This window comes from Lolium perenne, chromosome 2, assembly GCF_019359855.2.
Source record: "Lolium perenne isolate Kyuss_39 chromosome 2, Kyuss_2.0, whole genome shotgun sequence".
Taxonomy (NCBI): domain Eukaryota; kingdom Viridiplantae; phylum Streptophyta; class Magnoliopsida; order Poales; family Poaceae; genus Lolium; species Lolium perenne.
The window spans coordinates 221529646-221543566 of record NC_067245.2 but is presented as its reverse complement, the minus strand read 5'-3'; the positions used below and the strand labels follow the sequence as shown (position 1 = coordinate 221543566).

At 43.4% G+C, this 13921-nt stretch overlaps 2 protein-coding genes across 2 annotated transcripts; both read right to left on the bottom strand.

Moving 5' to 3' along the window:
• Nucleotides 1–118: 118 nt before the first annotated feature.
• Nucleotides 119–3137, bottom strand: LOC127334970 (uncharacterized). Its single transcript, XM_051361537.1, has 10 exons — nt 2767–3137; nt 2640–2678; nt 2242–2368; nt 2098–2159; nt 1771–1838; nt 1543–1592; nt 1267–1336; nt 953–1073; nt 767–883; nt 119–571 (listed from the first exon to the last, which is right to left on the bottom strand). Exons 1-10 carry the CDS (start codon nt 3022–3024, stop codon nt 476–478), a joined length of 1008 nt encoding a protein of 335 aa, XP_051217497.1. The 5' UTR covers nt 3025–3137; the 3' UTR covers nt 119–475.
• A 1605-nt stretch (nt 3138–4742) lies between these two features.
• LOC127334969 (uncharacterized) lies at nt 4743–13667 on the bottom strand. Its single transcript, XM_071826498.1, is given in 9 exon segments — nt 4743–5004; nt 5676–5800; nt 6773–7564; nt 10080–10242; nt 10245–10410; nt 10926–11327; nt 11787–12108; nt 12521–12696; nt 13422–13667. Coding segments are annotated over 6 exon segments (1347 nt in total). The 5' UTR covers nt 12631–12696; nt 13422–13667; the 3' UTR covers nt 4743–5004; nt 5676–5800; nt 6773–7380.
• Nucleotides 13668–13921: the final 254 nt, after the last annotated feature.

Genomic DNA, 13921 nt, shown 5'->3' with positions numbered 1-13921 from the left:
AAGCCATTGTTTTATAAGTTTATTACAAAATTCAAATCTATAAGATGTGGCGAATAAGGAAAAAAAATCATAGATAAGGCAGAAACTTATCCATGTAAATTTTGGTAAAAAAAATAAATAATATCATCATTTGCAACATATGCATAAATCACAAAATAAGTAACTTCACAATATATACAACTTACATAACTTACTCGCAAGAAAAGAACATTTTCTGGTAAAAACATATGATATCTTTTTTCCGCAGTTTATGAAATGACCATATGTTTGCACCAAAATTCATATGGGCATGCCTATATCCATTTTTTACATGGATGGATTTTTTTTTGAAAGCTTAAAAGATACATTTTTTGTTTTGCTAAGTTCTTAAAACAGGATCATATGAATCCATGTTCCCATTAGTATTTCCCCCTTCCTACGTGGTAAAATAGTGTGTCTGAGAATGCTTGTGGTTTTCCAACATTTGAGAGAGAAGCTAGCTACTAATAGAGTACTGTTGAAATAAGTAGGATAGTATCTTCTTATGGTCACCCGACTGGAACCCAGTGTTTGGATCAACCAGGTATGGTACCTGAAATACCCAGACAATATCAAGTGCATTAGAAGTTATCTTGGGAGGGAGGATGCTGAAGTGCAAAGCTAAAAGAACTTGCAGGCACAGAGGTTTAATTGCAAGAACAAGAATAGTAAGCATAAAAATAATTTAGTGGCATGTTGTAAGTTTTTTTAAGTGCTGTTTCAAAATGAAGCATATGCTCCACTATACCTGTTTTGCACCTGCTATGCTCAATAGCGAATCCATCTTCGAGGACCCCTCTCCGACGTTCTGGAGAACATAAGGAAGCTCCAATTCACAGAGAGCCTCGCGGACAAACCTAGCATACTGAATCCCCCAAATATGAGAAGAAAACATAATCGACTAGCAAGTGCATCAATGGAGGAGAGTTCCTACGGTATTGTTCTCGAACGAAAAGAGTTCCAGCTTTTCTGCAGGTACTGCACCAGCTTTGCTCCACATTGTCATACCTCTTCCAGCTCGGAGAAGCGTAGGTACCCATCCTGTAAAAATTGTACTGCAGAAAGTATGGAAGTGGCTTGAGAGTTGAGAATAGCATATGATGAAAGGAAATTTGTCTAACATTAGTCCGGAAAACTAGTTTCAGCCCTCAGGCATCAGAGGGGTGTTTCCACGGAATGCCATTCCAACATCAAAACATCATAGAACATGCAAAGACATAAGTTATCCGAATAAGCAAAGCTGGATACCTCTCAAGGAGTCCAAAAGAAGGGCTTTTTCCTTGACCATACTGTTTGAACAGGTACTTCACAATATCTCCTGCATATTCAAGGAAAATGTAAGTACCTATTGATTTAGTAGCCAGTTATTACTAAATTATGTAAACAGGAAGCACATCATCTTAAACATGATTGTGGAATTCACTGTTTTCATGCCCACAAACAAAGAGTTCCAAAGAGAAATCTCAAAGAAATATCCACTGCCACCACCACCCAAAAGAAAGATAAAGGAACAAGGGCTCGTACCACTTTCATACATTGTAACGCCAGTACTTGCATCAACAAGAAGAGGAAACCTATATAAGAAAGTAAAGAAGATAACCAGGTTCAGTGACCGCAAGGAAAACATGACAAGAAAAGGATGCCATAGTAATGCCAAAAATGTCAACCATGAATGGAGAATTTATGTACTTTCCAATCTGCATTTTCGTTCAACTGAAGCTATAATTAAATACGGAATTGATGGAGACATACTGCTCCTTCCCTCCAATGTTCCTGACGACGTCTCTATGCCTCAGTGATCCTTTGGGACAAGGATAAACCTGCAGTTATTAAAAAAAATGGAGGCAAAGTCATTACTAACAAACCTACCAAATTACAGGAACAAATTGGTAGTCCAGAAGAAGAAACACTTTCTCGTTCACATATGTTGCCTCAGAGCTATGATTAATACAAGCCCCACAAGCAAAGACTACAATGCAACACTATATGCATTGATGGCATTGTTTTACTAGACATTGATCTATAGTCTCCTAATATGGTAGCAGAACCGAAGAGGTACTGTGAGAGATGGTGGAACACCTCTGCAGAGAGATCAAGTTCAGTCATGGCCTCCCGAACTCGCCTACAGAAGGGGCATGCCTCTGTTGGAAGATATGAAAGTATCTGATAAGTGCATTCTCCAAATTCCTGAGTTGCAAGGTAGAACCAACCAGAAAAAGTTACCAAACTCATATAGCTGCAGAGTTGGAGCAGTTGTTGTTGTTGTTGGGCTAACGTTTTCTCCACTACTAGCTGCCACACTTGATCCCCACGGTAGTCTAGCTAAACTTGATAGAGAAGATGTGGCAACCTGGCAGACAGTAAAAGCAATAACATACAGTCATTGAGAAACCTCAACATGCACACCACGAGAAACTTCTGCACAGACTACACTATCAGCAGAAGCAGTAAATACGCAGAGCAGAAGCTTCCATTTGCTCCCACGGGGTATTTTCATGTGCTGAGAATTTCACTTGTTGCGACCAAGTATCAATACGATAAAGTAGGTTCTAGCCGAAGCTGATGTAGGTTTTTGCGAGCACCAACCAGTCCAGCTTGGCGAAAGTTGAACAAAGGATTACCTCGACGATGTCATTCCGCTTCTGAGAAGGATCCCCGCCCTGCGTGTCAGTTCACAGAAACCACACATTTCAGCAAATCAGCCGCCCAAACAAAAACATCTTCAGTATGCGCGCGACAATGAGTTACCCCGAAGAACTTGAGGAGCGGGCAGAGGAACGACAGGACGCTGCCGCTGGTGCTGGTGGTAGCGGCGGCGGTGCTGGTCTCGGTCTCGCCCGCTTCCGCCCTCGGAGGTTGCGCTCGGGCGAGTGCGAGCGCGTAGGACGAGCGGCGGTGGAGAAGGCGAGGTCGAGCTGCTCGAGCGGGAGGAGAGCGCCCGGGAGGCGGGGGCCGAGATGCAGGGCGGAGGTGGGGGTGGTGGGCGGGGCGCGCGAGGGGCAGCATGACGATGGAGCTTGGTTGGCCTGAGATGCGGCCGCGGGGGCGAGCTGCCGGAGTTCGGCTGGGCGTCACCGGCGTGTGGTGGCTGTGACTCTGTGAGCGTGTGACTCGGCTGACGGCTGAGGCCCAACGGCAACGGGCCGACGCAAGCTTTGGCAGTCAGCTTGCGTCGGCCCGTGAACATGAAAATGGTTAGCGAATTTTTTAAAAATCTCCCAAAAAACCACAAACAAATCCAAAATATAACTTTCAGACAGCAGTAGGTTATAGATAAGTCCATCAGATTGAGCACATGGCAAAATGTAGGTCAAAAGGGGCACAACATGGCCATGATCAGCAAAGCAAATGTAGTTTACAAGAAGGTCATGGTGCTTGACATTACGCGACCGATCAGCCGTCACGCATGTGGATTTCAGCGCGCTTCTTCAAGAACCAATCCTGGTGTCCTCATTCATGGTGTCCAAGTCAGCCAGCATGACTGCCCAAATCTAGGCCTCGGCGTCGAGCCTTCTGGCCTCAACGTCCATCTTTTTGGCCTCGACGTCTACCTATTTAGACTCGACGTCCATCCTTTGGTCCTGAATGGCCTCTTTGGCGAGGTTGAGGTAGATGGCAGTAGAGGCCTCCTTTTTCAAACGCCGCTTCTCGTCCCTTCTCGCCTGGACGAGTTGAGAATCAGCCACTAGAATTTTGGCTCCGGGGACGAGGTGGAAGGGCATTCTGCACAGATGCGTCGTCTTCGCCGTCGACGACCACCGTGGATGTGCCATTCTTTTCTTCTTCTTGATAGGCCGCATAGCTAACACTCCACTTCATCGCCTCCTTCAGCTTCTCCCAACAATGGACCATGAATTTCCTACCGTCTGTAAATACCCCATGCAATCTGGTCCTGCTCTAAAACTTTTCGTTTTGGGTACTGACTAGCAGGCCTTGGCGCGGCGGCACGCCGCGCCCGTGGAGTTATCTCTTTGGTATGTATGCCGGTTTTTTTGTTAGTTTTGAACATGTGCTTGATGGTTTGAACTTTGGAAGATGGGGTGTCGGAAGGGTGGCATTCTCTATGATTTTATAGATCGACTTAGTCAAATGTGGACCGAATCGTTGGTGGTCTGCTTTTTTTTTTGCTGCAATGGATTTTGCTGTTAAATCGTTGATAGTTTGCTGCTTTTATGTTGAAGCATGGAGGAAATAAACTGACCCGGTGGCACTAAGCTACACTACTACTAACATAATATCAGGCAGCAAGGTGAAGTAGTTCCTTCGGCCAGTTTCTTCCTTATGGCTTGTCAGAGGCTTGCATCACTATTGTCTTAATCCAAAGAGAGCGTGAGAACTGGTCCATTGATTGTGTTGTTGTTGGTAGACACCATGAAATTGGCATTGCATCTAAGGTCCTTGATGGGCCGCTTACCATTTCCGGTAAAGACCGAAATAACCCAATTGGGCAGCCTACAAAGATTGGACTGAGATCGAGCTCATTAAGAAATGACATAGTATTCTATCTCACAGTTGTTGCACGTGAACAAATGAATTAAAAGACATGAAAGTGGAAGATAGGTAGATCTTGCTGGTCTACTATTTGTAGAGTGATATAGTTGAGTAGACTGGAAACGGTCAGATAGATAAGAGTAAAATCCAAACGATAGAGAAATTGTTTCTCCAGGATGGGCCCAAAAGTACAGACAACAATATTGTTTGGAGGCACTAAAAAGTGGTACACATGTAGCAACTTACAGTACTGTCAATAGAATGGCAATATGTTTCCAACAGAATAAAAGACTACACTACCATACAACATAGAGTCTACAGATAGTACATGACAGATGGGAACTAAGTGTTGCATCATGTAAACGAAATGTTCCGCAATTGGAGCTCTGTCAGCTTGTACAGATACATCCATCGTTGGGTAACTGCAACCGACATCGGTAGAAACCTTGGTCAAATCCATTAGTTGCAGTGGCAGCATCTTGATTTGAAGCACATCTAAGAAAAATAATAGCTGATTGACATTTAGAAATGTTCTCAATGTCGAACTACTACATATGAAATCTAAACTGATTAGGTATTGCTGTATGGAAGAAGAGATCATTCTATATGAATGCATCAACCCCGTAATGATTCTCAATTCTTTTACTATGATGATGTATTCTCTGTCAGTCAATATAGATCTGTAAGAAAGCAATTATAGTGTAAGTACAAAGAAGCAAGAATCAGAACACTAGTTTTTTCAGCAAGATCTGAACTTTCAAGAGTGATGATGGTGACTTCTAGACTTTCTAAATTTGCTATGTTCAATTGCGCTTTGCAAATAGCGATGGATCATCGGGATGGTATTTTATTTTGTGATGACGTGGTACTAATCATGATGTGATAATGCCAATCTCGCTCATTTAAAGAAAGATGTCATGTTCAGACGGATCCGTGCAAATAATCAAGCTCTTCATTGTCATGTGTGTTGTTAATCATGCCAATGACTGAATCTGCATCGTGAACTCAGATTTGAACATAGAAGGACCGACGACTATCTTCCTGAGTGAAGTAACTCAAATACCAATAACCCCATATCAGCTTTATATGAAGATTAACTCATGCATGCAAAAAGGTTTTAATAAAATAAACATAGTCAGTATTGTAAGATAAGAAAGAAGTCTCACATGAGTATACTAGTTTTTCTCCTCTTGACTTCATTGAGGTTCTCCTTGTTACTTTGCAAGCATGATACGTGACTACGTGAGGAAACCAAATCATCCATAGATGGATGTGCTGTGAATGGCAGCAACTGTAAGACACAGACGTACCTTTGAATTAGTCTCACTGGAATTAGCTAGCCTCTAAAACTTTAAAAAATAATCATGTTTGAATCATCAGAATTGTGGACACTGAAACATGTCCCAGGTACCAACACCCAAATTTCACAAATAGGCCACAGTAAACTGGTCTGTAAATTGTAAATAAGAGAAACATGTGAAAATCTTGGAAAAGACAGTCAAGAAGTAATCCTGGAATTAGCTAGCCTCTAAAACTTTAAAAATAATCATGTTTGAATCACCAGAATTGTGGACACTGAAACATGTCCCAGGTACCAACACCCAAATTTCACAAATAAGCCACGGTATCAATTTAATTTGCAGATAAACTGGTCTGTAAATCGGAAATAAGAGAAACATGTGAAAATCTTGGAAAAGCCTGAGCAAAAATAGTTCAGGAAAACATGTCCCAGGTACCAACATCGACATTTCACAAACATATCATAGCATCAGTTTAGTTTGCACATACATTGGGTCTACAAATTTGAAAGAAAAGAAACAGATGAAAAGTTTGGAAAAGACCTTCAAGAAGTAGTCATGAATAGGCGAGGAAAAAATGGCAGCAAGCCTTTGATTTACCATCAGAATATTTTTTCGAGAGAGGAGGAACCCCCAGGATATTGGATTGATTTATCATCAGGTTTTTAAGAACACACACTCGCCCACATCCTAGGTCTGTGCATCAATATGTAAGCATGCTAAAGTAAAGAATTTCTTGGTTATGCCTTTTCGAGAATCAGAAACTACATACTAACATCTGGTAAAAACACCGGATACTGAAGCACCAGCATCGTCCAAACTTTCTCAGAATCTTAATAGGTATAAGCATGAGGGTCACCCGAACTTTATACTAACTGACCACATATCCTTGGGACAAATCCCAGTACTCAATTATATGCACACCATTCACCGCTGAGTGAATGCAAACATCAGAAGCTACTCACCTACGTGTGGAGGAGCCAGGAACCACGGCGGCGACGCACAGTCACAACTCACAACTCCAATCCGGACACTCTGCGGGCAAGCACGCACAAATATCTCTCCTCCACTTGAGAGAGGATCAACCACGACGATGGACGCTTCAGCTCATCACATAGCCGATACACCTCAGGAAGGACAGGAGGGCGCGGAGGTCGTACACCGCACCGTCAGCCGTCTCGGGACGGGAAGGAGAAGCCAAACCAGTATGCAAGGCTAACGCACCGGCATGCCCCAGGAGCTTACCATGGCAGTCACCCAGAGGAATAGAGGTACCATCAATCTGTAGACCAGGAGAGGCAGACGCGGGAGCACAAGTGCACAACCTCCAGGGGCATGATCCGACGCCCACCACGCCGGCCACATGGAAAAACAGGGGCGATGAACCTGCAGATCAGCAGGAAGGACGGACGGAGGCGGCAGAGTTGCCAACGACCGAGGAGGAGAAAAGTCGAATGGGCCACCAGAAATCATCTCAACATGATATAATGCACAAACTAAAGAGGATGGAGATGAACACGCAAACGCTGGACCATCCATACGGAGTGCGGTAACGGCCGCAGAGCGTCGACCTCTAGGCTTGCAGGAGAAACGGAGGCGTCCGGACGACCTTGGCCGGGCCGCCCCGTCGGCCTACCGGCAGCGTCCATCTGCAGACCGGAAGCAGAGGAGGGGCCGACAGTACATCATCGGCTGGGACGCCCCGGCAGGCTACCACGGCGACCGGGCGGAGCAGCACCAAGAGCAGCGCCATCGATCTGGCAGGGAGCAGAGGCAGCAAATCAATAAAAAATATCAGGGGAAAGCAGAAGACGGAAAAAATTGAGAAAAACATGGAGATCGTTGCCACCACAAAGAAATAAAGAATAAAGTAAAGGAAGAGGAGGGCGTGCCACCTCGTTGGACGGCCAGGGATGGAGAGGAGAGGGTCGTCTCCGGTGAAGGACGTTCCTCCATTGCCGCCTCAAGAGGCAGAACGACGGCCAGGAAGAGACAATCCTACGGCAGAGGAGGGTGCTGGAGCCGCCCACCACCTGCAGCAGCTTGGTCCCCATGGCCGGCGGGCCACCATCTTCTTCTCACCAGAGATGTATGCGGAGGTGGAGGTCGCCCCCGATCGGCGGCGCAAGATGCGGCAGGACGGAGTGAGCCAGGAGAGAGAAAGACAAGAAGAGACCTGAAGAGGCCAAATCCAAGAGAGAAAGACAAATTTTAATACTGAAGTGCCCGTTCTTTTGGCCCGCCTTTCGCTAGGTATGCCACGCGTATCGGCAGAATTTTTAAGACGTGGCCAGCTCATAACACCGCCGCTGTTGGCCAGGCGTGAGAAGGATAACCTAGTGACCGGAAGGTAACCGGTAATCTGGATCAATCCATGGAGAAGAAAATGGGAGAAGGAAGATAAAACGCCTGATGTTTATTTAGGTAAAGGGGGACGTGGATGCACCGGAATGGTGAAAAATTGTGCATCTACAGTGCCCAAATTAGCATTAGATGCCCTAAACTGATTGTCTTTTATATAGTGTATAATACGGTCTTCCAAACATAACCTTGACCATTAATTTGTACTCCCTCCGTTCTCTTTTAATTGACTCAGATTTAGTACAACTTTATACTAAATTTGAGTCAATTAAAAAAGAACGGAGGGAGTACTAGAGTACTATAATATTACCTTCGCTTCGAAATATAAGTTTTCTTAGAAAGCTAGTTTAGCTACCTAAAAAAGGCTTATATTTTGGGGCGGAGGTAATATATTTTATAAAATCACCAAAAAAAAGTGTATTGTGAGAGATTCTTTTGGTTCATTGGAATTTCATAGGGTCTTTTGAGGATTCTAGTTCTTTGGAATTTTTTCTTCAGTGTAAGGGCATCTACTATGTAGTCCATAAGAGTGTCCACAAGCAAAAAGTGCACCTTAAGAATTTTCACATACATAGTTGAGCCTATCTATAAGCTATACACAAGCTCAAAATCTTGTGGGTAACCCACAAGCTTGTGGACTACCATAAGGAATATATAAATATTACTTTTAGGGCTGCACTAGCCACTATTGGTCACAAGTTTCACTTTTTGACTACTTTTTCCTGACACATGGGGCCTAGCTTGTGGTGTGCTTTTGCAAGATACATTGTGGAGTGCTCTCTTTGCCATAAGATTGCTCAGTGGGTCCCAGCCTGTGGTGTGGTTTGGCAACATAGCAGGACACTTTGGTATTGTACACTTCAGCCCTTTGATAGGTGTGCTCCTGCAGGCCCCATAAGCTTTCCTTTTTGACCATGAGACTGGGGGCACTTTTAGAAACATCTTACAAAATTGTATGACTGAATTTGTTGACCTAAGAGCTTCAGATAGAATCACTAGAAATGTTGCTTGAGAAGTTGAGATCAAAGCCTCTACCTGCACCCGTTCTTTCAGGACGCAGAATTCGGTGATATTAATCAGCCTGGGAGGCTGGGAGGTTGACTTGATTTGCAGGTTGAATTCACAGATACTAAAAAATGCAAGTACAAAATAAAAGCTAAGAACGAGATGCAGGTGTACTGCATGGAACAGAGCACCATAACACAAGAACTGCAGAAACAGTACCTCGATTTCATTAGCATCACCCAGGGAGGTTGACACAGTAAAAGGTCAAATGCATCAACAGACCATCGTTACTTTGAATTCTGATTAAGCTTCGGATCCAGCAAATGAATATTGTTTCAATGTAAGCGCACTGTACACAACATGAAATTTAGAGGACCTAACTAAAAAGAGTAGGTCAAAATCTAACCTCTCTTGGCTACTATGCTGATGGCCGTAGGTCACACAATTGCCTACTTTGCTGATGGCAATGCATTGCAGAGGAAGCTATATAGCGACAGAGGTGGTGACGCTGATGCTGGCGCTGGCAGTAGCTTCCAGGCATAGGGAGGTCAGGGAACTGGCAGCGCCACCATCAACGGTTCCATCAGGACAGAGCAATCAGAGCAACATGCACAAATGGGGGATGCCCGCTGGACAAAGCAGTCAGAGCAACATGAGCAAATGTAGCCGGTCTGCCTTCTATAACAATATGGTACGCCTTTGGCGTAATCTCGAAAAGGCAAATAGCAGGACATCGGCTTATGGGCCAGTCATGCCCGGATGCCCCACTGACACCCATAGTGATAGCACATTAACATCATCTTAAGAACTGTCAGGTCTATCTTGAGTGAAGAGAAGTATCCATGTCATAGTGTGGTGTATCATTCCAAAACAATTTGATGTTATGGCGAGTGCCGTGACAGGTACCTTTCTATAGCATCTCCAGTTGCAACATCATTGACATCAGATTCGCTACTAGAATCATATTCTTCATCAGACTTGGATGTATCCATCGTGTTAATATCAGAGAAAGCATTACTAGCCAGATGAGGTCCTTGGTCCTTTCCACGATGTTTTAACTCCTCCATTCTAGTGAAGAAGCTTACCCACCATCACCATGAACCAGATCAGTAGTCTCGGATTGTGGTTTTCCATAAAGTGCAACATGCCGATAGTACAGTTCGAGCTCCTTTTCAGATACCGCAATGAAACGTCGAACTGTCTCCAGCGATTGTTCGTATTTTGACTTTTCAAGTGCCTGATGATGAAACAAGACAGATGCCAGTGAGCATTTGAAAAGATGTACATACATATAGAGTCCGCCTTAAGGCTAATATTCACAACTAAATACTGGCACTAAATTGAGCTGTGTTTTCGGATCTATGAACTGGGAACAGGCTGCTGGTACGGTGCTGACATAGATTTTGAATGAATATTAACTGCTAAGCCAAGTTCAAGTTTATAACATTAAGCATCTTCCAGTTTACAGTAATATATGTGTTTTGTTGTGTATTAATATAAATTATAGCAACTTGTTGATTATTATTATTTTCTTAGTCTTCTATTGTTGCTAAACATAAATTCTTCGAAGCTACGCTTGTACATGATTATAAGAAAATCATTGCCGTCCATGGACAAAATTCAGAAAGTTAACAAGGTAGAAAAAGTAAAGTTCTCTGCAATGTCTAGTTGCTACTTACTAATTTCCATTACCAAACATCAACTTGAGACAATCCATGGAAACAGACTAAACTAACAACATATCCTACCTACCTTTTTCTTTGACAGTGTATCAATTGGTGACATGACCTCTGGCTGAACATAGTCCTTTCCTCGGTAGAAGACTATGGTGTCATTTCCAACAACATTAATAGGAACACCACCACTCAGTCGAGCTATCTCACTTGCATAGTCCTGAATTTGCCCTGGTTTGCAAGGCTTACAGATGACCTTGACAGTCTCATGTTTCTTCCAATGCAAATGCATGTTCAGAATTACACCCCCAAAAACACCCCGCCTTCCAATTGGGACATAATTTGACTTTTTCTGTGAAACTTTCTTCAAATAAAATCTTTCCTCGCCATTGAGATCCTCTGGTTTAGCCACAGGGCCTTGAGCTTTCTCAACCTCATACCTCTTTAGTTTCTCAACCAGCATAGATTCTTTTAATCGGGCCTGGAATAGAAACACCACATATTAATTAATCATCTTCTATGAAATAAAATGAGAAAATAAGCACATAGTAGTTAATCACTTAAGTGTTCCATTAAGTTTCATTCAAACAAAGCTAGATATAATGTTGACATGGCCAATCCTAGGTGAGGAAAAATCCTCAAAAGGTCTGGTGTCATTATAAACAATATAGACTGGACAATCACAGTTTCAAATGAACTAACTGTGTTATGAAAAAAAATAGCTACCGATAAAGCTACACTAAGAAAGCAGAATTCTCATAGGATGAAGTTTTGATGATTGAAATATTGAGTAGCAATTAGTAAGTCATATTCATAACATAGAAATAGGAAGGAAGCAATCTCTTTTTGAAGCAAACTGCATAATCCATTACACACTTCAGGAAGAACGTAACCAAACAAACCAAATAGGAAAAAAAAAACAAGGCTAACTTGTTGATACCTTCTCGATCTTGTATTTGACCCGAGCTTCAGCTGTAGGAAATTTCTGTTTTATTTTTTTGCCCTTGGGTCTGATACGCCGTGGATCATTCTTATTGGCCTCCTTCCGCTTCTTCTTTTCCCGTTTTCTCTGAAGCTTCAAACGCCTCTTTGTCTGATACCTCCCCTTCTTGGAGGGCTCCACTTCTTCAATTTCGAACTTGGGTTTCCCATCGTCTGACAAAACAAGATTCACTGACTCATAGCTAGCCCATCGAACACCCCATGAACTCGCAAACGGGTAAAAGGGGCTTAAGTATTTGCCAGGGGAAATAACATCAGTTCTGCAATAAGTAGAAAAGGAAAATATGAGAACTAGTGAACTACCCAACTCAACCCGTCGTGGATAAAATGGGTACTCAACATGAATATGATATGTCCTATGTCATTTCTAGAGACTTGATACAATAATCTGAGTGACCAAGTAGGAAACACATGACTCATCAGTGATATAGTTGGCAGAACTCAACAGAAATAGTTTTAATGAAGGTACAGGCATTCAAACTTCTTACAGAATTACTGCACTTAAGCTACGTTATGGTTGTACGAATCAGCTGCAACGGATAAATTCTGCCATTGCATGTTCAAGCAATTAGATATAAGTCCTGGCCATGTGGTATTGCTCCTAATGGATATGTATGTATGCATTGAACTGAGGAACAGAAGAGATAAGAATGAACCAGACAGTTTCGCTACCTGAGAGCTGGAAGGGAAGGTGAAAGTAGTGTCTTTTGGGATGGACTAAGGAGAGTGAAAGAAGCGGACAACTTCCTAAGATTTTGACGTGACAGTAGACGGAATGCCATTGCTCACTACTCCTTTGACAATGCACAGTGAGAAAATGCCATCTGCTCTAAAACACCAACACTTGCCTGCAAGAAGAGTGAAAAACAATTTATTAGTGCCTGAAATAACAACAACACTGAAAGAGTTGGGTTCACAAGCAGTTTATTTGTTTCAACTGTATTACAAAACAAATGCAACCAATAAAGGTCAACCAAAATCATGCCATATGAGCAGAAGAGGCCCTGAATAACCATGCACCAATGGATCACGAAATGCAGAGATGCTACTCCATGTTATCCCACACTGGCTTGATCAAAATCAGGCGTACAAATCGATGCACAATACAGAATGCCTAGGGGTGCCAATTGGCGAAGCAAACAATGAACTCCTTCCAAACTTCACATTCACATAAACGCTAAACAAAGCTACAGCGGAGCAAAGTATGACAAGCAACTGTGAAAATAAAAATCCAGGAAAATGTATGCATAATGATCCTATTTTCAGTTTGAGAGAACACGAAGATCATCCACGCTGATGAGGTACCACAATCATAACATAATTTTAACAGAAATCTTAACGATGTAACAGACTAGAGAAAACATATGTGTCAAACTAATCTAGCAAACTGGATCAGTGCTATGCCAACAGAGGTTTGCCTCACCGGAGCCTATCATATCGTCCTCTCCTCCACTTGGAGATAATTTGTTCAACAATGAAAGTATTTATGTGTCGCGTCGTCATGTATTTCCAGTAACACAAAGTCCAAGGTAACAAGAGCATGAGAATTAAAATTAGACATTGCGAGATTCACCTATTCCGAAGGCGGCTTGACTTGGCAGCCGGACCGCGCCTCTCGGGCAACCGGCGGCGGCGCAGATCGCGCTTCCACGAGACACGCGCCTTTGGCGGGGAGGAGGATTTAGCGGTGAGGGAGGGGAGTGCAGGGGCGGGAGGAGAAGCCGAGGGGGAGAGGGGAACTGGAGGGCGAGAGAGTGAGCCGCCGTCGCCGGCTGGCGGAAGAGCAGAGCAAAGGCAGCGAGCGCGCCGGAAGGAGAGTCAGAGTACTAGGCCTTATGTTATGTCATATACGTACCTAATTGGGCTTCTATGTTTCACGGTCCAGGCCGAACACGCATGACGTATCGGCGGCGAACTGGGTTGGGCCTAGGGACCTAAACGGATCGGATCTGACAATGTTCTCTTCATATCTTTTACCATTATTATTTTTTTGTCAGATTCGGAGTGGAGCGGATAATGTCTAGATGCGGATTCGGATAGATGGGCACATGAAAACATATTTTCACCATTGTG

What these genes read in the sequence shown, in the direction of transcription:
- LOC127334970 (XM_051361537.1), bottom strand. Translation starts at nt 3,024, where the DNA reads ATGCTGCCCCTCGCGCGCCCCGCCCACCACCCCCACCTCCGCCCTGCA. An exon ending in AACTTGATCTCTCTGCAGAG is followed by an intron (nt 1,839 to 2,097) that starts GTGTTCCACCAT and finishes TAATAACTGCAG; the next exon opens with GTTTATCCTTGTCCCAAAGG. An exon ending in GCATAGCAGGTGCAAAACAG is followed by an intron (nt 572 to 766) that starts GTATAGTGGAGC and finishes TGGGTATTTCAG; the next exon opens with GTACCATACCTGGTTGATCC.